Genomic DNA, 23,626 nt, shown 5'->3' with positions numbered 1-23,626 from the left:
TGCACCGCTACGGAGCGCGGGACCACACGCAGCGAAAGCACTCCGTGCGTTCCCCCAGCGCCCACGTGCAGCAGCGCTTGGCAGCCTCAGCCTTCCCCTGGCCGGGGGCCCTGGCGTTGCGCAGCTCAGGTTTCCTTGCAGAGCCTGCAGAGACCCAGCCCTGGAGCAAGGGGTTAATCCTGCCCTGCTGCCAAACCCAGGCCAGGGCCTCACTTCTCCCCCCTGCCTGTGCCCCTCTCCTCTCACCTGCCCCCTTCAGCACTAAAAATATCGTAGGAGGGGGCTGAGAAGGAGCCAGGAGCAGGGCAGCAGCAAGGGGGAGAGCTCAGCTTCACAGGAGGAGAGCTCTGTAACCCATAAAAGGCCAGGAAGAACACACACATAGGTGAAGGCAGGACTTAAGCACAGTGGTGTTTTATGTGTGTAGGCGCACACATGTGCACACACACACGATAAAGCAAACCGCCTATAACTGCTAGTAAAGAAAAGGAGCCTGCTGCAATTAGTTTAAGAATTAGGAGTTGTTAGAGAAATTCTGCTTTCTGCCTCACCCTGGTGGACACCAGCAATGGAGCATGAAGCCTCGGTCTGCATCACGCTCACCACTCCTGCAAAAACAGCCGGAGCTGTAGCTGCCCTGGACCAGATTTGTCCCCACTCACATCCCAGAAGGTGAACACAGCGTGGGCCATCACATTACTGTTCAACACAAGTGTGACACACAGATTGTATATTAAAATTTATTGAATTATTGTGTAAGAATTCTCTTTATTAAAATCATTTGAACTCTAAACTGATTATTTACAGACAAAACCTCTTATATCACCAAAAGATTCCTACATCTCAGAACAGTATCTACAAACAGTTATTACACTATGTAACAAAATTCAGATTTTTTTTCAAGCTTTTTATATTAATTATTAATTCCAATTTGAGAAAGACAGTACCTCAGGTGCTCTGAGCAGAACTCAAGGTGTGGCAGGGCACAAAAGCAGATCAGATCGTGCTGTAACAGAGACACCAAGTTGCCTGGCTGGGAAAGGGCAAATACCTGGACAAGACCAGGAGGAAGGGCTACAGGAACAAGCTAGGTATTCTGGAAACCAAAACAATCATTCTGACAAGAAAGGCACCAAAAAAGCAGCATCTTGCTGCAACTGGGGCATACCCTGAAAAAGAAATGGCATTCCACCAAGGCAGCAGGATCTAAAAGCCCTCTTGTTTTCTTTAAAAAGAAATTACCCATCTTTTCTACTAAAGAAAAAAGCTTCCAGATACAGCCTACAGTTTGCCACCAAACAGATGAAAGCAAGCACTCTCACACCTCCATCGTGTGGGTGCTGGCTACTCCTAGCCTTACTGACAGGAGACACTCAAACTCACTCATGATGCTTAATACTGATCAGTTATCAGCGTTTCATGCAGACCACGGTGAAATCAAATGTATTTCTCTGACCGCAGTACAAAGCAGACCCCAAACCTGCCATTCAACATCATCTTTCTGAGGACACGATTGACATGGTGACATCCCCTCACAGCACTTACATTCTCCACTGCTCCATTCTGCTGCCTGCAGGAGCATCAGAGGGGCTCTTTCCATCCCCAGCGCACCCAGCAAGCTGAGAAACCAGGCAGAGACTGGAAGAAACGTGAATTATGAGAAATAATAAATAAAGTCTTCCCTGCACTAGGGAATTTTATAATAAAAGCTGTTTTGTGCAAATTTCAATGCAACAGAACCCTGTTGTAGTAATGCTTTTTACCACAGGAGCGTGGTTTGGACGGAGAGAAACAGGGCCAAGCCTAAGCACCCAGCAAGGAGCTGCAGCACATGCCCCCAGTGAGCAGGACACTGTTACCTACAACTCCAAAGGCAAGCAGTGGGGAGAGCTGGGCACCACTCACTGCCCCTGCACTGGGCAGTGCCTCCTGGTCAGCCACATAGGGACAAACTTGAGATGTTAAAGAAATCACTTATGTTTAGCTCTGCTCTTATGCCTTGATTATTGCTTTGATAAAAGCCAACTTTCACAGATATTCTCAGAGAAAGTAAATAATCTCCAACATCCAGAAGCACTACTGAGAAGTAAAGAGGATGTGGAGCCTGCTTCCCTGGCAGCCTGAGCCAGGCTGTGTGGACAGAACTCATCTGACCGCAGCAAGTAACAGCAGAAGAGACACAACAGAACACAGAGCTGCCAGTGCAGAGCAGGAGAGACCTGGATCCCTAGGAGAGCTCCTGAGTCTGCCTCCCTTACTTGTTCGAGGGGAATCCAGAATCAAGTCCTGCACCACCTCGTTCAGGGAAAGCAGAGGGAAATCCCACAAAACAGCAGCAGCCTACAGCACACAGCTCCTGGCAGACACTGCCAAGTCCTTTCTTCCACCCGGCTTTTTGGGGACTAATTTTACCACGTTCTGTTGAGACAGAGGTTTCAGAGAAGCTAAGTTCCCACAAGTTCCATGGAATGGGGCGGTCAGGCGAGAGACACACACAAACTGGTGCTCTCTGGGAAAGGAGGCTGGCAGACACTGAGCTCTTGACAGGGCCTGCTCAGCAGCTGCTCTGCACAGCAGGACAGCAGCACTCTGAGCACACAAAGTACCTGGGAATTCTGCTGGGAGGAGAGCTCATGGGAAAGCATTGGCTTTGCAGGAAGAGATGCCAACATTAGCTGGTTATATTGCTCAGGAAAACATCCTGCAACTGCACAGTGCTCACACAAAGCCACACGGCTGATTCACAGGCCTGGAAATGCAGCTATGTGCAACGCAGAGAGGCAGGCATGTGATCCTGCCCTGATCTAGCTCTAGTCCTTCAAGGCCTGCACAACCACCATCAGCAGTGTCAGAGGAGTCAGACCTGATCTGCCTCAGAGACGAAGGACATCAGCTTGGACTCAAAGGGGGAAAAGAAAGTGAAGGATACCCTTAAAACTGGAATTCAATCACTATGGGCAGAGTGCTGTGAGGCTTCCTGACGGCTCTCCAGGAGGGAGCAGAGGTGCTGCCCAGCTACAGCTGAAGGCTAATGGCACACCTGCTCTGGCCTTGCTTTCCTCGCATCAGTCACTGCTGTTTGCAGGACACCAGATGCTCTTCAGGAACGTGGTTGTGCTTCATGGCTCCCTTGAGTTCACAGCTCACCAAATCACCCTTCTGTGTGCCACAACAGGAGAGTTTGGGAGGCAAAACTGAGGTGTAAGGCAAGTCTAACAGAAACACACAGCTAAACATCAAACTGAGCTGTGGGGAAAAACAAGCTGCTGTTACAATGCAGACATCCACAAGTTATCCCTGCAGACAAAGCAGTGGAGAAAACTTTGCTCCAGTGCTGACAGACGTTTGTCAGTAGAAGTGCACAGAGATGCTTCTCCAAGAAAAGCTTTGTCTCAAAGCCACAAAGTTAAACATTCTCCTTTAGCATTTAAATACATTATCCTTCTGAGGGTATTTACAAGTCCAGTTCAGAGCAGCAGAACAACCAGATACCAGAGGAAAGGGGAAGTGGCACAAGGCATTGTTGTGCTTTTCCAAAGAGCAGGACAACCCCTGAACTTCTGACAGATCCAGAGCTGGGTCAGTGGAGATTGGGACCAGCCAGACAGCTGACTCCTCACACACTACATTTGTCCTGAGGGGAAGGGTGGGGGGTGGCCCATTTACAGTGGGCTCCTGGGCAAGCCTGCGTGCTGGTGAACGTATCTCATCCAAACAGACGTTGCACCCAAGTAGTAAGACCAGAACACTGGGAGCAAGGGACCTTTGCCATTGGTCCCTCTCCTTCTTACATCCAACATCCAGAACCAGTGAAAACATTGCTGCAAAGAAGCTTCTCAGGTGGAACAGAGCAGGAGCGCTCACTCATACAGATGGAGATGAAGGTCAGTGCAGCTGTAAGACCAGGGGAAAGCTTCCTGTATCCCCATCAAAATGAGCAGCCAGTAGGGGAGCCTCCCAGCACTGGGCAAGGGCACTCACGCAAGGCCAAGGGCTCCACAGACACGGTGCTTGGTGCTGCCACCTGGTTCTTCAACAGCAGCATTTAGAAGGTTGGCACATTCTCCTGATAACTGTAGGAAGGAGCTGCTTGGTCCCCTGAGACTGTCAGAGGAAAACTGAAATTCATTTGTTTCGCTTTTTGAAAAGAAAAAAAAAAAAAACAACTTTAAAAAAATATTCTCTGAGATGCAAGGACGCTTGTACTTGGTACTGCCTTGGCCAACCCCGTTCATGTCACTTGCTGGCTCCTTGGAGAGTCTGGTTCCAATGACAGCAGGACACCCTGCACACAGCTAGGACGAGCACTGTCCCTGTCCAGCCAGGGGAGAACAGTCTGTCTGCACCTGTCACAAATCTGTGACTTTATTCTCCACAGCTGCTGCAATCTGTTGTAGCCTATATCCAAGCTGCATCTTCTGTGCTGTTGGGTCTTCTTCCAAAGCAGTAATGATCTGCAACAAGACAGAGCTCACTGGCTGCCTTTCTCCAGCATGCAGCACTGCTGGCTGGAGATAATATTAAACATAATAATATTAAATGCAGTGAAATGCTAACAGCCCCCTGGGTTAGAGCCAGGTCCCTTGTTTGCATGATGTCCTCCCTCCCTCATTGACAAGAATAAATTAAACTTATGACACGGAAGTTATGTATGTCAGTGAAACAATACGCAGCACTGTAATAATCTGGCTGCTCTTAATAATTAATTTAGGTTTTTGTTTTGTTTTGTTTTTTAACTGGATGGTAGAAGGAGAAGGTTGTGTCCATACCTGTTGGGAACACACTCACCTGGTCATAGTACTTGTTGATGTATTTGTACAATTCATGCAGAGCCACCAGGGAATTGAGGTCACCTGAGTAATTCTGAATAAGAGAGGAAGTTAGATAAAGCTGTGACATCTAACAATTGTTCTTGCAAATTCTGTGTCCTCATAACTAATAAGGAAATGTACTGGAGTCACTCCCAGCACAAAGCAATGGGAAAGAGAATTCACCAGCAGTTCCTAGGGAAGGAAAAAAATAAACATACTCCTTGCCTGGAAGCCTATGGTGTTCTCTCCCCAGTGGTACCACGAAGCAAAGCAACCACTGGGAACAACTAGTAGTTCTGAGTAGAACAGCACACAGCTGGAATATCTCATCTTTGCATTACCTACTTCCTATGAGATGCACAGACGAATGGCTAGCATGATTTCTGAAACAAACACGTTTATTTACCCGCGACAGCTCAGCCAGGGCAGAGTTCATCTCCTGGTCACTGGCAGAGATGGTCTGGCGAATGTCTGCATAATACCTGCACGGTGGTACAGAGGCAATTACCATCACGTTCCTCCTAGCATCCTTCTTAAACTATACTCCCCACACCCACTGCTCACCTTTCCACCATCTGCTTGTAGCGAGGAATGTCCCGGGCATAGAGCAGCTTATTGATCGGAGAGTCCTTGAACATCCAAAACAAGAACTGGTTACAAATAGCTCCTACGCCACGCAGTGCACAAACCTGAGCAGGTGACACCATTCTGCTGTCTGTCATTTGTCCGGGATCTGGAACATTGGCCCTTCGTGCAGAGGCACTTCAAATACTGGCCTCCCTTCTGGTAACACAGACTGAGGAACCATGAAGGTGAAAGGACCTCGGGGATCTCCAGCCTGCCTTCTACCGTACTGTGGACCAGCATGGTATCACATTGGTCAAGGCTTCACACAGACTAAATCTGAAATCCTCCAGAGATCCAGCTCATCTCTGGTGGCCCTTTCTACTCTTGGCACAGGGAGAACAGTGGTGGCAAATAAGTATTTTCCAATGGCCAGCCTGACTCTCAAGATGCATTGTGTGACACACACTGTCTGCTGCACAGCACGCATGCTCTGTACCCTGAGCAGATGCAAGCTGCAAATACAGAGCACCCCAGGATAACTTGTGCTCTAAACAAAACTCTTTCCTCCTCAACACAGGTGTCTGCACTGAGCTACTCTCCAGTGCTCTAGTGGCACATGAGAGCAAGGTGCAGGCCTGGCAGGCTGTTCTCGGAGGACTACATGGAGCTGCTGCCTTCTTGAGCCAGCACTGCTCACACAGCCTGTGCCAGCCATATGCTGCTACCTCCATACTTACCCGCCCTAGCTTATGGTCAGCAATGGTACAGGAGTCCATGAAGGTCTGTGCAATGACCAGGAGCACAGCATCTACATTATCTGATGTCTGCACATCAAAAACAAACTGGGGATTCTTGATGATGTTGATCCAAAACCGCAGTGGGAGGCTGCAGGGAAGATGGAAGCATGACAGCTTATCAGTACAGAAAGTGGCTGTTGTGCTGAAGATATTCTGCACATACTGCTGTTCATACCCCAAATTAGCCCTCACAGCAAAACCAGCTTTTCACACTGTGCTTTACTGCCCTGCACTCTCATTATGCTTCTCCTCAGTAGGCAGAGGTGGCTGTCTCTTTGCAAGCAGGTAGCTCCAAAAAGGTCAGCAACACCTCTGTCACGGCCCACAGGAAGACCATACCTGTTTGTCTTCCAGATATGGATGGTCTCAGGGTCTGCAATCCCATAATGTAAAGCTTGCTCGTCCAACAGATCAAAGAAGTATTTGACTGCCAGAGGAACAGGGCGGCTAGTACTGAGGATCACCTGGAACAAGTCATCCACAAACTTCTGCAGAGTGCCCTGTGGAGAACCAAGCAGGACATGGTCATCACAGGTAGAGGAAAGTGAAGAGCCCAGGCCAGGTTACCCTTTTTTGCTCAGCAATGTTCTTTCAGTGATCCTGAGACAACCTCACATCCACTGCAGGAAGCAGCAGTGGAGAAATGAGGCCCCAGGCTAAAGTTTGTGAACAACCAAAACATAGAAGGCAATCAGACCCACTCACAGCCAGTTTGGGGAGTTACTACAGGAGAGAGAGCCTGCAACACCACGGGTTGGCACTGCAGTGTAGAGACTGAGCAGTGGAGGGGGACTGCCGAGCTGCTGTGTTGAGCCAGACAGGAATGAAGAGAAAAGGCTTGTTTGCTCAGCAGCTAGAAAAAAAGTTAGTGGGCAGAACAGAGGCACTGCCTGGCAAAGTGTCTCAGCTTTCCCTTGAGGAATTGCACTTCTGCAAGCAGGAAAGTGGAAAGCTGATCCTTTCTCAAGAACAGAGACTAAGGCACAAGTTCCTGGGTCAATTTTCAACAGTGATACTGGAATAAAGCAAAAAGGAGAATGTGAACAGGTGCTATGCCTGATTTATGATTGCAGCTGAGTCTGTGCATGGCTGATGTGGAGTTAGCATCATCTTGCTGTAGGAAGTAATCAGGTCAATGCTACCTTTTGGGCCACTGATGAAGTGGAAATCAAGCAGACCTACGAACCCTGTTGCCAATGCTACCAAAAACTCCACTGCCAAGCATTAAGCACCTACCTTTATCTGTGGGACCCAGAGATGATAAACACATTTCACTCTCCTAGAGGCTCTGCAAAACTTAATGCATTAGTAGGAATGAAAGTTTGGTATTGCAGTGCTAGGCTCTTATCCTCATACCCTCATGTCCCTGCAGTCCTTCAGGGGGCTATGAAAGAAGGTAAGATCCTAAGTGCAACACCATCTGTGCCTCTTCTCACCTTCATAGAGAGCAGACGTGTCAGGTAGATCTCTGGGATTGCCTTGGCTCGCTCCCGATCTCTCAAGCTTCCACGACGATGCTTGGGAAGCTCTGGCTCTTCTGTTGGTTTTACCAGGTGCCAAAGTTTTATCCCACCTTCATCTGCATCCTCCAGCATAGGTGTTTCTAAACAGGCAGTTATTTAAAGACAGTTTCTGTACTGTTCTCACCTTGTCTGCTCAAAATTCCAATTTCTCGACAGTCTTATAAGGGTTCAAATTGCCCATCGGCCTTCTACAGCAGCATAAAGGTAGGGCTATGGCAACTCTTGTCCCACCAAGGTACTACAAAATTATTTTATAAGAATAAGACATCAAACTCACTCTCTCCTGGGATGTAATCTTGATTCTCTCTATGGATATGCTTGGTCAGCCGTGGCACCAGAGCTACTGTTGCTCCATCAGGCACCTGTACACACGCAAATGTCAACATTCAGAACAAACAGCATGTTTCCCATCAGCACAACAGGCAAGTGCTTGTAGAGCAAAATAAACTCTGAACACACTGTAGTGTTAATAGGAGCAGGGATATTGGGGCATCGCCACTGTCTGTCCTGATGGAGGGAGAATCTAGTTTGTGCAGTCTGAGTAACTGACATACAGAGAAAATGGCAGTGCTCAGGGATCAACATCATTCACATTTAGAACAAGTGTGACACATTGGTGCAAAGTAGGTAAAAAAAATCATCTTTCCAGTCCTAGAAGCTACATCACAGACCAGTGCATTATCAACTCCTAACTGACTTGGACTGGAACATTAATGAACTTAGCAGCACTGCCCTCAAGCTCCAGACCTGTCCAGGTCTCCAGTGCAGGCTAGGGAGAGGACTATGCTGGTTGAGAAGTTACAGTTCAGGACACAGTACTGACTCCATCTGAATATGCCACTGCAACGAAAGCTGTACTACTTTTACAGTACAGTCACAGTCATAAATGGGGTACAACAGTGTGTAAAAGAGGAAAGGGCAGATGAAGCAATAGTAGAGTCAGTTCTGACCTTGTAGTGCTGAAGAGTGTTCAGGCGTTTCCAAGTTCCTTGAACAACAGATGTCACGTCCTCATCAGACAGTATCAGATGACCTGCCAGCCCTGATCTCCACTCTACAGCCATTAAAACACAGGACATGGAAGGAAAAAAACAACAGTTAAGCTGAGGCATCTCTGAAAGTCTACGGCACTCCAGCCTGAACTAGTGGAACTTGAAGACAGAAAAGAGAAAATCCTCTCTGACAGACATTATTTAAACGTTACCACTGACTCCACTGGCAGCAAGAGCTGGCTTAGGACTACAGCATCTTTACATTCAAAAGTCTTCTCATCCCATACACATCCTCTGTCCATCCCCTGCCCCCCATATCCTCTTTCTCAAGCCACTGCCATGGTCCAGATCTGGGAAAGAACCCAAGCATCACAAAATGGAAGGGGCTGGACTTCAGTTGCTTCTTTCCCACCCCTGCCTCTTACATTTATAGCCTTTCCTATGACATGCCATGCTGGGTCCAGCAAAAGTACAAGGCCACCGGTCAGGAACTCTGCAAGCTCAGCAGAGAGTGACAAACTTCATGCAGATGTGGGTGCTGTGCAGAAACAACCACTTTTTAATGTCCTCATTAAGTTTTGGCACCAAGGAGTTCTGCTCACCAAGATCCAGGGTGTCTGGGTCTGGTCGATGACAGTACGGCATCCCTTTATAAATCTGATCTAGGATTTTCTCCTTCACTTGTGTTATGGTGTCACAGTCTAGCACTTTAGCAGAAATCCCCTGGGAGTCCTCTGCCCCTCCTGTAGCAACTCCTGCTTGTGTTAAAGCATTTAAAGTCTGTGGAACAAAAGAAAAGGTCACAGCTATTCAGACACATCTGACACATCTACACTTTTGACTTCTGCCATTAAAGCAAGTTAACGTCTATTCCTTCCACTGAAGAAGTTTCAGAAATGAAAATGGCACATATCACTGAAAGCCATGTTCCTGGCCTTGCTCTGAGAGCTGGAAGCCAGTTTAACTGTGCTGGGGAGAGGCTTCCACCATTGCCATCAGCGATTTTATCCCCTTATTTCCGGACACAGAGAGTGGCTCATACACCACATTACTGAGATGGGAACTCCTATCAGCTAGGGTAAAAGTGCCCCATTTAGGAGAGCTCTCACTCAGCTACAACACTATGCTGCTGGGAGAAACCTGGCTGCCAGGAGACAGCGGCAGGATACCGTACTTCTGTCTTGATGAGGAGAGACTCTGAGCCTTGTCACCCCAGAGGCCCACAGGGAACAAAAGATTTGGTGCTTACCAGAGTGCGATACTCCAGGTCCTCCCTCAGAAGGCGGTTGTCATTCAGGGTGTATTTGGCTTTCCCTGTCACCCAGTCGACAGGCCCCTTGTCCACCTGGTGCTTGATTCCTCGAAACAGCATGTAAAGTGGCTCCCCTACAGAGTCCTGGCACAGAAGGGACGGAGTTTCACCTGTCAGGAATTCACCTTGTTTCCCCCAGCAGAACCCAACAGCCTGGAATCACAGATTCTCAAGTAGAGAGAAGAGCAGTGGATCAGAGGATACCAGGAGATACAGCAGCTACCACTGCAGGCAAAGAAAGTCTCTGCCAACAGCTCCCACTCCAAGCACAGGGAACACGTAGGGGCTAAGGACCAGCTGGACACGTAAGACCAAGGCACGGCTCTGTCTCCATGCTGCTAATCAGAAGGACACTCCTCGCCACTCTCTCCCAGGAGAGTAATTAAATCAGGGGCATCCTCCCCACACACAGAGCAGCCTATGGCCAGTGTGCCTTACATTGTGATGATACAGGAGCTACACTGAGCTCTCGCCACGATCTAACAAGGCATCCTGAAATGTGGAGTGGCATTAATGCATCTGTCTTCCCCAGTAACTTCTGAAACACAGGATGTCTCTGGCATTATTTCAGCTAGTAGTGAGAGAAGAGCAAAGCTGTGACCGTCTCTCATCTCTCAGCCCTTTTACTCCAGAAAGGCACAAAAAACTCACCCTCACAAATGCATACAGGCAGATGGACATCCAGTTGGTTAACAGCTTCTCTACCACTGTTTCTGTCCTGAAAAAGACAGAGAGCATGGGGTTGGTCACATGAATATACTGCACAGCAAGGACGGAACTGGAGATAAAGATCACCCCTTCTGAGAAAAGAGAATGCTAAACAATGATAAATGATCAAAAAAAGAGGGAGAAAGAATAAATTACTTTAGGGACCATTCAGGTTAAATCCTTTTGATCCCAGTTCTTATTTGAGGCACTTTTCAGCCTGAAGGAGGCACCAAATGACAGAATTGAAGTGAGACAGACAAGGAGGGGAGAGAGGACAGCCTCCAGCAGGTCTCAAACAAAATAAATTTGTTCAGATCAGAAGGATGCACTGGACAGGAGGCTAATGGGGATCTGAACACAGGAGATATTTCAATTTAGTTTCCAAACATGGCACGATTGTGAGTCTAGGGACCTCTACACAGCAAGTGATACTGGCAGACTTGGCAGTCCCAGTACTTGAACTCAAGAAGAGAACTAACGTGCAGCATCTGCAAAAGAACAGGAACCTGGGGTGGGCAATGCCAGCTTCTTCTCTCATCTTTTTTCCTCCCTGCCAGCTGCTGGCTGGGGTGAGGGGTACCATCATTTCTGTCATGTGTTGCCTGGACACATATTGGTTCTACAACTGCAGCTCGTACCATAATGTTATCTTACCCACAGCAGTTTCAAAGTCTGCTATCTGGACAGAAAAGCTCTGTCCCCTCAGGTGGGGCCACATCTCACATCTGCCTGGCTCACCTCCGCAACATCAGCTTTGGGTTCTTGGCCACGTACTGCTCCACAAGGTCATTCAGGAGTGTTTTGAGGATGTCAGTGAAGTATTCCAGCTTCCCATGCAGTGACACAGTAAGCAGTGATGCCACATAGGCCCGGTCTCTTGGGGAGAAAGTGCGCTGGATTTCCAGAGTGTGGATGAACTGGTGGGAGAGACAAACCAGTGTGTGAATCCACTGCAAACAAGGCAGCCACAACGACTGGCTCTTGAAAGCAGGGGTGCTGCACAGGGGACTGCACAGGAATGAACTTCACTGAGCGCTGCCTGCTTCCTGCCACCAGTTAACAGCAACACGACCCCGATCCCACAGCATGCTGCAGCACAGAGAGGCACGTTACCTTGGTGAGGAAGAGTTTGCTGTTGAGCAGGTTGGAGAGCTGGACCAAGCCCTGCTCCACAGTTTGCCGACGGCACTCAGGGATGTCCAGGTCCCTTTGCAGTGGTGACTCACGGTGGCCCGGAAAGAAAATGCGCTCTGCATAGGACTTGTAGTCCAGGAAGGGGATGCCTGTGCCCACAAGGTCACTTGTGAGGTCCATCATCTCAGTCATCAGGTCTGGGAGAAAGGAAACGCCTGTGATTTTATCCCCATTATCACACAAGTGACAGTACAGAGTGAGTCTAGGCAGGAATTAGAGCCAGCAGGATGAGTGCTGGGAAGATGAAGCACGTTTCCTATCAGAAGAGTCACACTAGGGTCCCATTACTAGAACATCTATCACTAGACTAGGCACTGGGAGAACTGCATGAGGAACCAGAAAGTGAATTTGGTGATTATTCGCTTTTACAGGTAGGGGCTGGTTTGCTGTTTTATGAAGAGGAAGCCACAGTTTGGCACTGATCTGTGGTCATAGGCATTAACTATATACAAAGTACTAGAACTTTCCTGCACCTCCCTGCCTTCCCACATTAGTTGCAGATTACAGTCTGAGCTGCCTGCACAGTTCTAGAGCTGTAGATGCCCCACACAAGGGCTCACAGCTGAAAGCAGCTGAAGTTCAAGGTTTGCAGACTCAGGATACGTATGGGGGTGTAATTTAACCTGCTCTACACACAGACTGGACCAGCTGCCCTTCAGATCCCTCCAAGTGCGCTGTCCTGACCTTTAGCTCCTCATCTGAGTCTGGAGGATGAACTGGAGAATCATAGGGGTCTTTACAGATCACTGTGCTCTGAATTAAAAAGAAACATTAAATAAGACATTTGGCCACGTTTCAATGCACTGGCATAGGATGTAAGCTATAGCCTGTCCTGAGTTACCCAAACAAATATGCAGCCACAAAAAAGCAGTAGGGCTCAGTGTGATTCTTCAAACTTCCCCAAATCTGCAGAAACACAGGAGCTCTGTGACTGACCTGTGAATTCCTTTTTGCATCTGTCCCGAACACTTGTTTCTAGATTTTCCAGCTGGATTTGAACTTTCTTGTAATCCCTCAGAGCCTGTTTACTCTTCCTCCTGTAATAAGCAGCAGAATGGTTCCCAGTGATCTTAGCCCAGGGACTGTCCTTTACCAGCTGTCGTGTTGCTGCCAAGGACTCCAGGGCAACTGGAGCTCCCATACAGTGCACAGCCTCTCACCTGTATATGAAGACAATGACCAGAACAATCAGTGCCACGAAGGATGCACCAACACCCAGACCAATCTGTGCCTCCAGCGGAAAGGTGAGCTGGCTTTCTGTGTCGTACTGCACTCTGCCCAGGAGGAAGTTCAGGTTTCCCATCTGCACCTGTAAAGAAAGCACAGCTGTGATATAAGCTCGGTACAGCACTGAAAAGCAAAGAAATGGCTTCTCCATCATGATTACAGGTGGTCTAAAGCTCTCCTGTAAGGCTACGTCCCACAGCACAACTTCTGAATTCTGCTCCATGTATTTTCAGGCAGTGTTTGGCACTTACAGGTGGAGTTAAGAACAAGAACGGCTCCTTGCCACGAGGGCTTCTGCCTTTCTTCTCCCTGTCCCACTGCTCCTAGCACCACATCCTGCTTGTGCATCTACTACAAACGTGCCTTCTTGCTGATTCCCTACCGTGAACTCTGGGAGCAGATCAGTGCCCTCCCGCTTTGTGCGGTGCCGTGGAGCCGGCTGCTCAGAGGGAGGCTCACAGTACAGATGGTTCCTCGTTAATGTCTTCACCACACAGATTCCTTCCCCAATCATGGCCATAACTTCATCCTTGGAAATGGCCAGATCTAGATTTTCCCCCTGGAACAGAAATAGAACAGAACATCAGATGGGACTAAAAACCATCTCCATTATCTGTGGTTCCAGAGACGACGATGGAGACCAGCACCGCAGGATGACAGGAGCCCTTTCTTTTCACTGCTAAGGTGACATGAAAAGGTTGGCAGCTTTGGGTTTGGCAGGTGTAGGCTTTTTTTCATACCAGTATCTCATACATGAATAGTGTTACTTTACATTGAGACTGAAAATAAGAGTATGGAACTTTCTATGAGCCCTACGAATCCATACGGGCTCAAGAGGATTTTTTTGGTGCAGTCCTTTTCCCTTCTTATTAGGTGGCATTTCTCAGGGGCTGAAATAGATGTGCTGCTACGGGCTGCAAGCCTGTCAAATGCTTTAAAACACTGGATGCTGCACGACACCAATTTACAACAGTCTAAGGTTATCAACAATTTTGTACAGCATATGTTATTTCTTGTGTTACCTCCACAGAAATCACACTTCCAGGCTTGTGACGATAGGGCTTGGCAGGATCTTCAGCATTCAGCGGCTTGAGGATGGGGTTGACTTCGTAAGAGAAGGGCATGGGATGCAATGAGTTGAAATCAAAGCTCAGATTATCCAGAATAAATTCCAGCTTGATGTGGACACTCCGCAGTAGCAGGTTAATGGCTGGAGTTTTGCACAGGATCAGGTAGGAGGAGTTAACAAGACATGGTTCTTCAAACTAAAAGCAAAGATAAAAATGTCAGTGGGGAAACCACTAACACTTCTCCTGCAGCTCTGCCATACCTCCCAGCCCTGAGCAATCTGGGGCCAATCTGTGCTCCTTTTATCTGGAGCAATGCCAGAGAAACTGCTAATTGTAGAGAGGAAAATACAAGATCTGAGGAATTCCCTGGTTCCTCTGAAGACAGTTTTCTGAGCACTGGTTTTGCTGCAAGTACCAAATTCTTAACAGTGGAAATTAGCTCTGCCATTCCCCCAGCAGTAAATTCTGGAGTAGCATCAGCTTTAGATCAAAGATCTCCCAACACAAGGCAGACTTAATAACCTGAATGTTTCTGTGAAAGAAGTGTCCTGTGTTGGGTTACATACATTTTCAACATGTGGTGAAAGCACTAGAGTCATTTTTTTTCCCTTCCCCCATAGGAATTCAGAGTCACAAAAAATACTGGAGAAACAGCTTTTACTAGTGCATGTCCACTGGGCACACGTTGAGCTCCAGATCTGTGCAATAAAAACCCAAAAGGGATTAGTATGGAAAAAAAGCATCCTTCATGGTTTGAGAAGCTTTCATGTACATGTAAGAACATGAAAAGCATCATCCTCACCATGTATCTTGGAGTGCCAGATGAAATGTCAGATGATTATACCTCAGCAAGACTTCCAAGTTTATGTACAGGAAGCCCTCTATTGTTTGCACTATGAATACAAACGCTTGTACTTTGGCTACCAAATATTCTCAATTCTGCTGCAAGATGTGCTGTCTTGATGGTCAGATCAATACCTCCACAGTTACAATCTCAAGACAGGCAGCTGGAGAGCAGAAAAATGTTGAACATCCCTAAGCAAAAGTAGATCCAATTCATGTCAGTGTTTGTGAAAGCTCTTAACCTGGCAGACATTGCTTTGGCCAAGACTTAGTCGGTAGGACACAAGCAGAGCAACGGGTCCAGATGCCCCAGTGACAGAAATCCACCCCTGCAATGCAGCACACCAGCCCTCACACACCCACAGCCCCACCGATCCCTCTGCCTGTTACCTGCTGGATGCTGCACACAGCATCCTTGGGGCACTCGGTGTCTGCGATGATTCTGCGCCATCTCCCCAGGCCTCGGCGCCGGCGTTCAGAGGGAGAAACTGTAACTCGAATCTTGGGGCTCTGTACAACATCCAAGTTGTATCCATGAACTCTGAGTACTCTCCCCCCACTGGAAGAGAAAAGCAGCTCATCTCACACACCTATTAACTGCTAGCTCTGTCTTGCCCATGTTCCCACTCCTCTGCTTATGCCCACTCCTACAGGCCTGGCATCACTCCAGCGTGCCACACAACAAACATGCCAGCAGTGCTGCAGTACCTGCCTACCACAGCACAGAGCCCTGGGGAAAGTGCAAGCACTGTCTCTGTACCTGAGAAAGCTTTTGGGTGGCTCTGCAAAAGTGATATTGGGATCTAGAGTATATCTGAAGAGGGAACCTTCCAGCCTCCGCTCCTGGTCTCCGTATTTGATAGTGACTGGGAGTTCTGTAGACACATTGCTGGGACTTGTCTGGCATGCCAACTGATCCTCTGTCATCTCCGAGAGGCTTGGAGAGATAAAAAAGAGAACAAGGGATTCATAGAGCCACTGAAGTGACAGGTTTTATAATACAGTGCCTTGCTCCTTACCGACAGCCTGTGAACCTCTTCCCCCATCTTCCTAAGTTTAATGATGAAAGGTTCTAAGTCTAATGCTGACAGCCCTGCAGGGCTCTAGGGCAAAGTTGGGGCAGCGCACAGCCAGCACGTTGGCAGGTCTGATCTTACATGTGGCAAGGGAGGTCTCCGAGCAGGACACTGATCTCATTAGGATGTCCAGTTAGCAGCTTTGAGCCCAGCAGTGTAAGGCAGGTTCCTCCTGCTTTGGGGCCCTGAGTTGGAACTATGGATTTCAGCTCTGGGTTCTGGAAGGAAAAAGGGAAAGAAAAAAAATAAATGAATAAAAGAGAGAACTTGAGTGCTTGAATGACAAGGACCTCACAAAATACGGCAAGGAAAGAAAGCAACAGGGATCTCCAGCACTCAGAAAATACAAGCTATAGATTCCTAATCACAGCCTAGCGTCCTGCACCTCCTTTTACTGTGGAGTGGTAGCAGCAGAGGGAGGGGACCAACCACACCAGCAAGAAACGTGAGCTAGGGACTTATTTTTCCACAAAATGCAAAAGGCAGATCAGTGCTGCAAATAGCAAAGCCATAAGCCTCACACACAAACCCTAGGATCAACAGTTCAAAGGGATTGTTCAGATCAGTAACTGGATTAAGAACTCAAGATAGGAAACATAAGGTAGCAAATAAACTGTCTGTTTGTCTAGCAGATGAGGAGATTACCAGCAGGGAGCCCTAAGAATCTGTGTTAAGACCTGTGCAGTTAAACATGTTGTTGGGTCACCTGGGAAGGAGAAAGGAAATTTGATAAAATTATTCACAGCAACAAAAACTCAGTCCCACAGACATGGTGCACAGACATTCAGGGGGCCTGGCAACAGACTGGGACAAGTAGTTCACTACTAATAAATGAAAAGTGAGATAGACTAAACGAGATGGAGCTGGGAGACAGCAACAGTAAAGCAGCCCAGGTGTGAGCTTTCAAATAGCTAATGCCCATAAGAAGTGCCTATAAGAATTCCATTGCCTGCAAAGCACAGATCTCAATAAAAAACACATCGAGCATTATCAATTCCTGGGAAATGGATTGAATATAATAAGGGAATCTTTATGACACAGTACAAATAGCTGTTGCACTCATATCTTCAATACAGAACGCAGCTCCCATCACCTTGCCTAAAAATGGTCATCAGGAAACCGAAGAACAACAACAAATATAATCCAATACACAAAGCATATGGCCAAAAGTGTAACAGCCCAAGACTTTTCAGGCATCTCTTTTTCCTCCTCCCAAGGGTAATGGAGACATGCAACCAGTCACATACAATTAATTCATAGTTGTACAGCAAGGTTGAAAAGTGAGCATTGTATCTTACTTAAATATTCCATAGTTGCTGGGTTTAAGATATCAACAACTTATCAGAAAGGTGTTTAAAAATAAAGGAAACCTATCCATGCAATGCACAGTGATTCCAGACTCACTGCCAGCTGCTGAAGGTCAGAAGCAAAGGCTGTTCAAGATCTTAGTTTTCAGATTAAGAAAAAGTCACAAGCCCTAACAAGGTCCTAACAAAGTCACAAACAAAAATCTGCAAATCAGAAAGATAGCTCAGTACAATGCACCAGAGCTGTTCTTATCATCTTAGCAATAGGGAAAAAAAACACCCCCCAGAATACAAATGGCGAATCAGAAAAAAGAACACCAGCACCAAGTTTCTGAGGGTGTCTTACGCTCCTGTACAGCAGAAGTACTGAAAGAACAGAGAGAGGCATCAAAGAAGTGATAGCTGTATTACCTGATAGGTGAAAATATGCTCGGAGACTCCACGTCCTCCTCCAGGCACTTCCACCACAATGTGCCCAAATCTCTCTGTCCAGCTCCCACCGGTGACGCACACGATGCTGCAGGACAATCCAAGAACAGTGTCACAGCATGGGAAAGATGAGCTGTACCCACTGTGCCATGTTCTAAAACCACCTGGCAACCTCAGCTCCCTTCTCTTGCAGCCTTATCACGAGCTCAGAACACACAACTGCACATGGAGAAACTCCTTTACGAGCTGGTTCAGGGGTGGCAGGTAAAGCAGGTGGCCATTCAGATGAGCCACTCTATCTGACAGTGGGACAGAAGGGATGAAGCTCACTGTAGCAGTTGCACAGAGAGGCAAAGAACTCCACTACAGACCAGAGCTGATCCAAACAGTGAGTTCCGGAGTGACGCTGGGCTAGCAGTGGTCAATCCACACATCAGCACTGTGCCTGATGCAGAACAAAAGTCAAGACAAGAGGTCCAGCTGGCACTGCTCTTCAGCCAGCAGCCTCTAGCACCTGCCAGCTCCCTTGATATGCACCCCTTCATTCTTTCCAGTCCCTCCATTGTAATTTGGCATGGGAGAAACTGATATGGTGAAAAATCAGGTCATACTTCAAAGAGAGTAGCAAGGAGTCCCATGTTATGGCACCGATTTACCTACAGAAAAACTCAGTTCTGCAGCAGACTTTTGCCAGCTTCCTTACACATTAATTTTGTCGGTGCCTTGCTCAGGAGTGAGTTCCATATACACAGCTATATGCCCCCAACCAAAAAGGCTCAGGAATTTGAAGCTAGGCAGTGCAGGGAGTCAGTTTCAAGCCAACCACCTGTGATGCCAGGTGACAGACAGAACAAAGACAGTGCTACCCCAGGAAGATTATGCTCTAATTCTAGGATGAAAACAGAAAGCAGATGGATCCAGACAAACAAAGAGCACAGACAACACTGCTCAACATAGCAGGCCACTTCCCAGCAGGAACTTACCTGACTCCCTGGGGGAAGGGTGCTACAGATACCACGAGATGGAAAAATGGGCTTGTGATAGCTCTGATGAGAGGTTACTCACAATTGCTCTGCTCTTCTCTCCTCATCTCCTGCTGGTTGCTTGGCTCCTTTCCCTCCCTTGTCCAAGGCTCCCACTTACCTGCCCTGAAAATATTCTTCTCTCCTTCTCCCTGTTTCCTAATTGCCTCAGTCACATCTCTCAAACCTGACTATATTTTCCTGTTATACAGCCCTTCCTTGACCAGGCACACCAGCTACTCAGTTACCTTTATTACTGACATAAGCTGGATTCAGCACATCTCTTTCCCCTTCTCAGCCTCCTCCTAGCCAGTACTTTCACAGGTTCTGTGTAACTGCTAGGCACTGCTAACCAGAAGTGTGGCACAGTGCCCACAAGACTCCCCTGTCAGTCCCAGGCTAAGAGGATCCTTTCCCTGCATTTGTTTTTGGCAGGTTGATTAGCCAGCAAGTGAAAAATAACAGTCTAAGGACATGCTCACTCAAGCAGAGGGCAACAAGTTGTGCTGTACCTCCAGTCACACATTCTTATCCTTGCCATGTGTTAATATGAAATTTCCCTAGCAGTGACACTTACAAAAGCCACATCCTTTGCTTTATTGAAATAAAGCTGTGACTAGGAACACACGCATGAAACTGAGTGGCTCTGAGCCTGAGACTCCCTGAGCATGCTAACCCACAAGGCCCCAGCAGTGTGCTGGGTACATGGCAGCACTGTTTGGTCATTGCCTTGTACACCAAGTTATCGCTCCAAGGTCACTGCCTGGGGAGAAACTAATCAGAAGGCAACTGCACTCAGAGGCACTCCCTAGGGAATGGGCAAGGCTCCATACTTGCTACAGAAAAGGCAACAAAATCTCAGCCTGGTGTCGGCAGCCAAGGGAAAAGCCAACGCCTGTCTCTGGGAGGAGGTTTGCAGATACTCTACCTGCTAGAGATCTCATACTCTTGAGCATCTACGGCACAGGGAATTCCTGCAACAGTGACAGTGTCTGCAATGTCTTGATGTTTCTGCCCGAGGTTTGAGCCAGTGATGGTGATTCTAGTGCCACCTTCCACTGGTCCAGACAGGGGGTACACCTGCAAAGACACCCGCGCACGTGTAAATGTCACATTATCTCAGACCTCCTCAGTCTGGCACCTGATCTACAGCACAGAGCCCTGCACGACTGCCCCAGTACCAACTGCCTGCTCCAGTCACCGCTATGGATTCACTCTGGTAACCAGGACTAGTACCAGGCCGCATCCTCAGAAGAGAGATCATAAAGAGTATCATGGTCAGAGCCTTCTTTTCTATTCCTCACCATTGCCAGCATTCCCCAGAGGGTATTAATCCACTGTGGACTTCTATAGGCAAGGACTACTCTGCCTGACCTCAACAACATGCTGACCACTCTGTAGAGCATCTCTACTGAAGAATGGGAATGCACAAGCTGGTACGTGTTACTTGTATTGAAGCAGCAAGCACCATTACCCCCTCAGCATCAGTAAGACAATGAATCACATGCTGCACAAACTTCAAAGCTCTGTCCCTGAGCAGCATCCAAGATGAACTAAGACAAGATGCAGCACATGGACGTTGTGTGCCACTGGAGGGAGGACAAGCTGACAAGCAAAGGGACACATGGCTACAGACACCTGTCATGTGGCAGTTAGCAAGAAACACTTAAAATAAACAAACAAAAATAATTAATCCCAGTAACCTGTCTCACCTTTCACATCCTCACTGTGCCACTATCATTAGTGTTTGCCCTCCTTTACCCCAGGCTCAGTTGGGCCAATCTGTTTCAGAGTCTGGCTCAGAACAGTTGGAGGATCCAATCTGCAGATCCTTTCCGAGCTTTTAAATGGTTATGCTTCTTTTGGAACATCAGTTTCAGCTCACATGAGATACAAATACATCATTCCCCAATGTTCTCTATCAGTACAACAAAAGCTCAGCACAAGTCTAGCATCCTCACATCACCAAGGAATTACAGTGGAATAGGATCAACGTACTCTCCAATGTGCCAACATACAACTGAACTACACTGCTTGCACTCTGAGCTCACAGACTTCCGGTTTCAACTGGACAATGCCACATACTAGTGAGTAGGTGGTTACTCACAGAGTGAATGAGAGGTGCTGGACACGAGTCTTCTATCTCTTCCTTGCAGGAGCCCCTGAAGATACAGCTGGGCTTGTCACCACCACACCACACACAGTTGTACTTTGAGTCGGCTGTTTGGCAGCGGCTACAGTCAGTGTGTCCCACAGAGCAGTTGTAGAAAGTCACTGGAAGAGAAACATCCAGAAGCATGTGAAAACAGCCCCTAAGGCATAGAATAACTCAGCAATTTGGTGTCCTACACAGCACCCCCTCCACCTCTCCACTCTGTGAAAACTGATGAAAATCAGGCTGTATGTTTTCTTCAGTTGCCCTGAGATGGGATCACTACAGATTCCAAATATCTACACATATAAAAAAGCTGAGGATTTCTCGATTCCCCTTCCATTCCTTATGCTGCCCCTTGGAGAAGTGTTGCATTCCTACCGTGAAGATCTGCAGCACTGTCCACTCGAAGGTGCTGCCGCCTCTGCACAAACACCACAGCATTGAATTCCAGTTGAGGTGCTGTGTAGCTGTACTGCAAAGACAGAAACCATCAAGGTAAAGGACCTCATGGAGGCACAAACACACTAGCTGAACAGGTTGGAAAAAACAAAAAAAGTAGCATTCATCATGCACAGCCTATAAGGAGCTTCTATGAATGCAGCCAAAGGAGCATTAGCTCGGGCAATGGCAGCATGGGCTCGTCCTTACTGGCTCACTCAGTCACCACTTAGCTCTAAAAAGAGAAACAGACGTTGGTTCACCAGGAAGAACACTGCAAACAAGCGTGTGCTCATGGCAATACTTGTCTAACTTCCTAACTGCATCCTTAAATGTCTGATTTCTAATTACAAGCCACCTGCTCGGGAAATTGTTCAAGCTGGCACTTCTGCAATTTTGGGATGTAGGATTACAATTGGTCTGCAGGGCCTGTGTGCTCAAAAGCTAATGTTGTTCCTTTTCTTTTGACTATGCAAGGTTGCAAAGTAAGAAGATCACCTCTGCCTGTAAACCTTGCCCTACATCAAACCCACACAAAAGAACCATTGCCACAGCAGTCATGATCTGCAAACTGTGCTAAGCAGCAGTTCCAGCTATAGCAGAAGCAGCAGGTTGCAATGAGCAGCGACTGACACAGCACCGTTCTGTGCCACGTCAAACGCAGCAACAGATCTCGTGGCTCAGACCACACAATGCTTCTGCAGCCTGAAATGCCGGTGCCACCAGGACGCAGCACCCCAGACAAGATCTCTATGGCGTTAAACACTCCACAAATATTTTAGCAAAACGTGCTTTTCTCCTCAGAAACCTCACCTCCCAGCCAGTTGGATGAACAAGGTGAATAAAATCAGTACCAGTGTGAAATGCCATCACAAGTCCCTCACCTGGTTCAGCTGGCAGGTGATGTAACACAGGGACTGGTTTGCTTCATCCCCTTCCACATAAGCATCCATCATCATCATCTTCCCTTCCAAATTCAGGACACACTCATAGTCCCACTGCTGGTCCTGGAAACAAAGGCAGAGCACACAGATTAGTGCATCTTGGAAATACCAAGTGTATTCTTCTCTCTCCCATAAGCCTTTCCTCAAATTGCTTATGCATGCCTTGTCAAAAAAAGGAGGATAAGTATCTGCAACTAGCTCAGCTCCTCTGAGTGGTGAAGTCAAGTTTAACATACAAACCAACAATTAGTCTGTGGGCTGTGTTCTGAAGCACATGTTTGTAAAGGGCTGCCAAAGCCGTATTCCATCTTAAGAAGCAAACTTTTTTTTTCCCCCCCTTAATCAGAGGCACACCCTGGGAATGAAGCTTTCCAGGGCCGGTTTTCCCCACCATGGAAGCTTCAGGTACAACAGGAATAGCCACATCAGCATTACCAGTCCAGAAAGGAAGGAGAACAGATGATCTGTATTTTGTGTATGGAGACAGAAACAGCTAGCAGAGATTCAGCAGAAAGTTATTCCAAGAACTGCCATCTGCACTGCAGTACAGGTGCAACTTAATGCAAATACTTTCAGACCCCCAGCAGGTTGGTGCACACCTGTGGTCTCCCTTTTTCTGCTTGCCCTCCTACCTGGGAAGAAACCCAAGTACAAAATTGCTTATTCACAGTAGTCAGGCACTCCTCTAGCTGTTTTTTTGCTAGAACACAGGAAAAACCTCAGCAGAGCCACAACTTTCTTCGACAATTATTTTTAGCAGTCCAGTGGATTGGTTGCCCAAACAGTGCTCTGCACTGATATGGTTTCTCAATGCTAATGTGAAATAGCAGCTAACTACCTGGTAAAGGTGGAAGTTCTTTCCAAGCAGGGTTATCTTCCTCGCCACATTGACTGGAAACAGTGAAGATCCCTGGATTCCTTGCACACAGGGACAGGCACCAGGACCCCAACTAAGCTCTTCATTCTGGAAATAAACACAGCATCTTTAGAGAAAGAGATTTCCACACCTCTCATACAGGAAATCAAAGAAACAATAGGCCAACAGAGAAGCAAAGCCTGTCTGGACAAAGAAACATCTGTGGGAGTTACAAGAAAGCGATGCACAAGCCTGAAGTAGTGAATAGCAGAAAGCTGTGAATATCCTGGACATCACAGCAGCTGCCACCTTCAGATCAGCAGCATTTCTACAAGGCCTGGGAACTTCAGATTGC

At 47.5% G+C, this 23,626-nt stretch overlaps 1 protein-coding gene across 1 annotated transcript in view; it reads right to left on the bottom strand.

Annotated features, from left to right (window-relative positions):
* Positions 1-790: 790 nt before the first annotated feature.
* PLXNB1 (plexin B1) overlaps positions 791-23,626 on the bottom strand; it is a 62,227-nt gene continuing 39,391 nt past the window's right edge. Inside the window, exons 11-37 of the mRNA XM_048957034.1 lie at positions 23,254-23,379; positions 22,356-22,478; positions 21,412-21,505; positions 20,986-21,152; positions 19,807-19,958; positions 17,839-17,944; positions 16,202-16,338; positions 15,805-15,981; positions 15,435-15,603; positions 14,154-14,396; positions 13,514-13,690; positions 13,065-13,213; positions 12,841-12,941; positions 11,824-12,041; positions 11,449-11,627; positions 10,654-10,720; positions 9,940-10,086; positions 9,293-9,470; positions 8,649-8,752; positions 7,976-8,060; positions 7,612-7,778; positions 6,515-6,675; positions 6,116-6,263; positions 5,376-5,440; positions 5,218-5,293; positions 4,789-4,863; positions 791-4,454 (exon numbers count right to left, since the gene is read on the bottom strand). Of these exons, the coding sequence (XP_048812991.1) occupies positions 4,350-4,454; positions 4,789-4,863; positions 5,218-5,293; positions 5,376-5,440; positions 6,116-6,263; positions 6,515-6,675; positions 7,612-7,778; positions 7,976-8,060; positions 8,649-8,752; positions 9,293-9,470; positions 9,940-10,086; positions 10,654-10,720; positions 11,449-11,627; positions 11,824-12,041; positions 12,841-12,941; positions 13,065-13,213; positions 13,514-13,690; positions 14,154-14,396; positions 15,435-15,603; positions 15,805-15,981; positions 16,202-16,338; positions 17,839-17,944; positions 19,807-19,958; positions 20,986-21,152; positions 21,412-21,505; positions 22,356-22,478; positions 23,254-23,379 (3,696 nt within the window). The 3' untranslated portion in view covers positions 791-4,349. The remainder of the gene's footprint in view (positions 4,455-4,788; positions 4,864-5,217; positions 5,294-5,375; positions 5,441-6,115; positions 6,264-6,514; positions 6,676-7,611; positions 7,779-7,975; positions 8,061-8,648; positions 8,753-9,292; positions 9,471-9,939; positions 10,087-10,653; positions 10,721-11,448; positions 11,628-11,823; positions 12,042-12,840; positions 12,942-13,064; positions 13,214-13,513; positions 13,691-14,153; positions 14,397-15,434; positions 15,604-15,804; positions 15,982-16,201; positions 16,339-17,838; positions 17,945-19,806; positions 19,959-20,985; positions 21,153-21,411; positions 21,506-22,355; positions 22,479-23,253; positions 23,380-23,626) is intronic.

This window comes from Lagopus muta, chromosome 11, assembly GCF_023343835.1.
Source record: "Lagopus muta isolate bLagMut1 chromosome 11, bLagMut1 primary, whole genome shotgun sequence".
NCBI classification, from domain to species: Eukaryota; Metazoa; Chordata; class Aves; order Galliformes; family Phasianidae; genus Lagopus; species Lagopus muta.
Note: the sequence above shows the minus strand (reverse complement) of the source record. Positions and strands in the feature narration are given on the sequence as shown.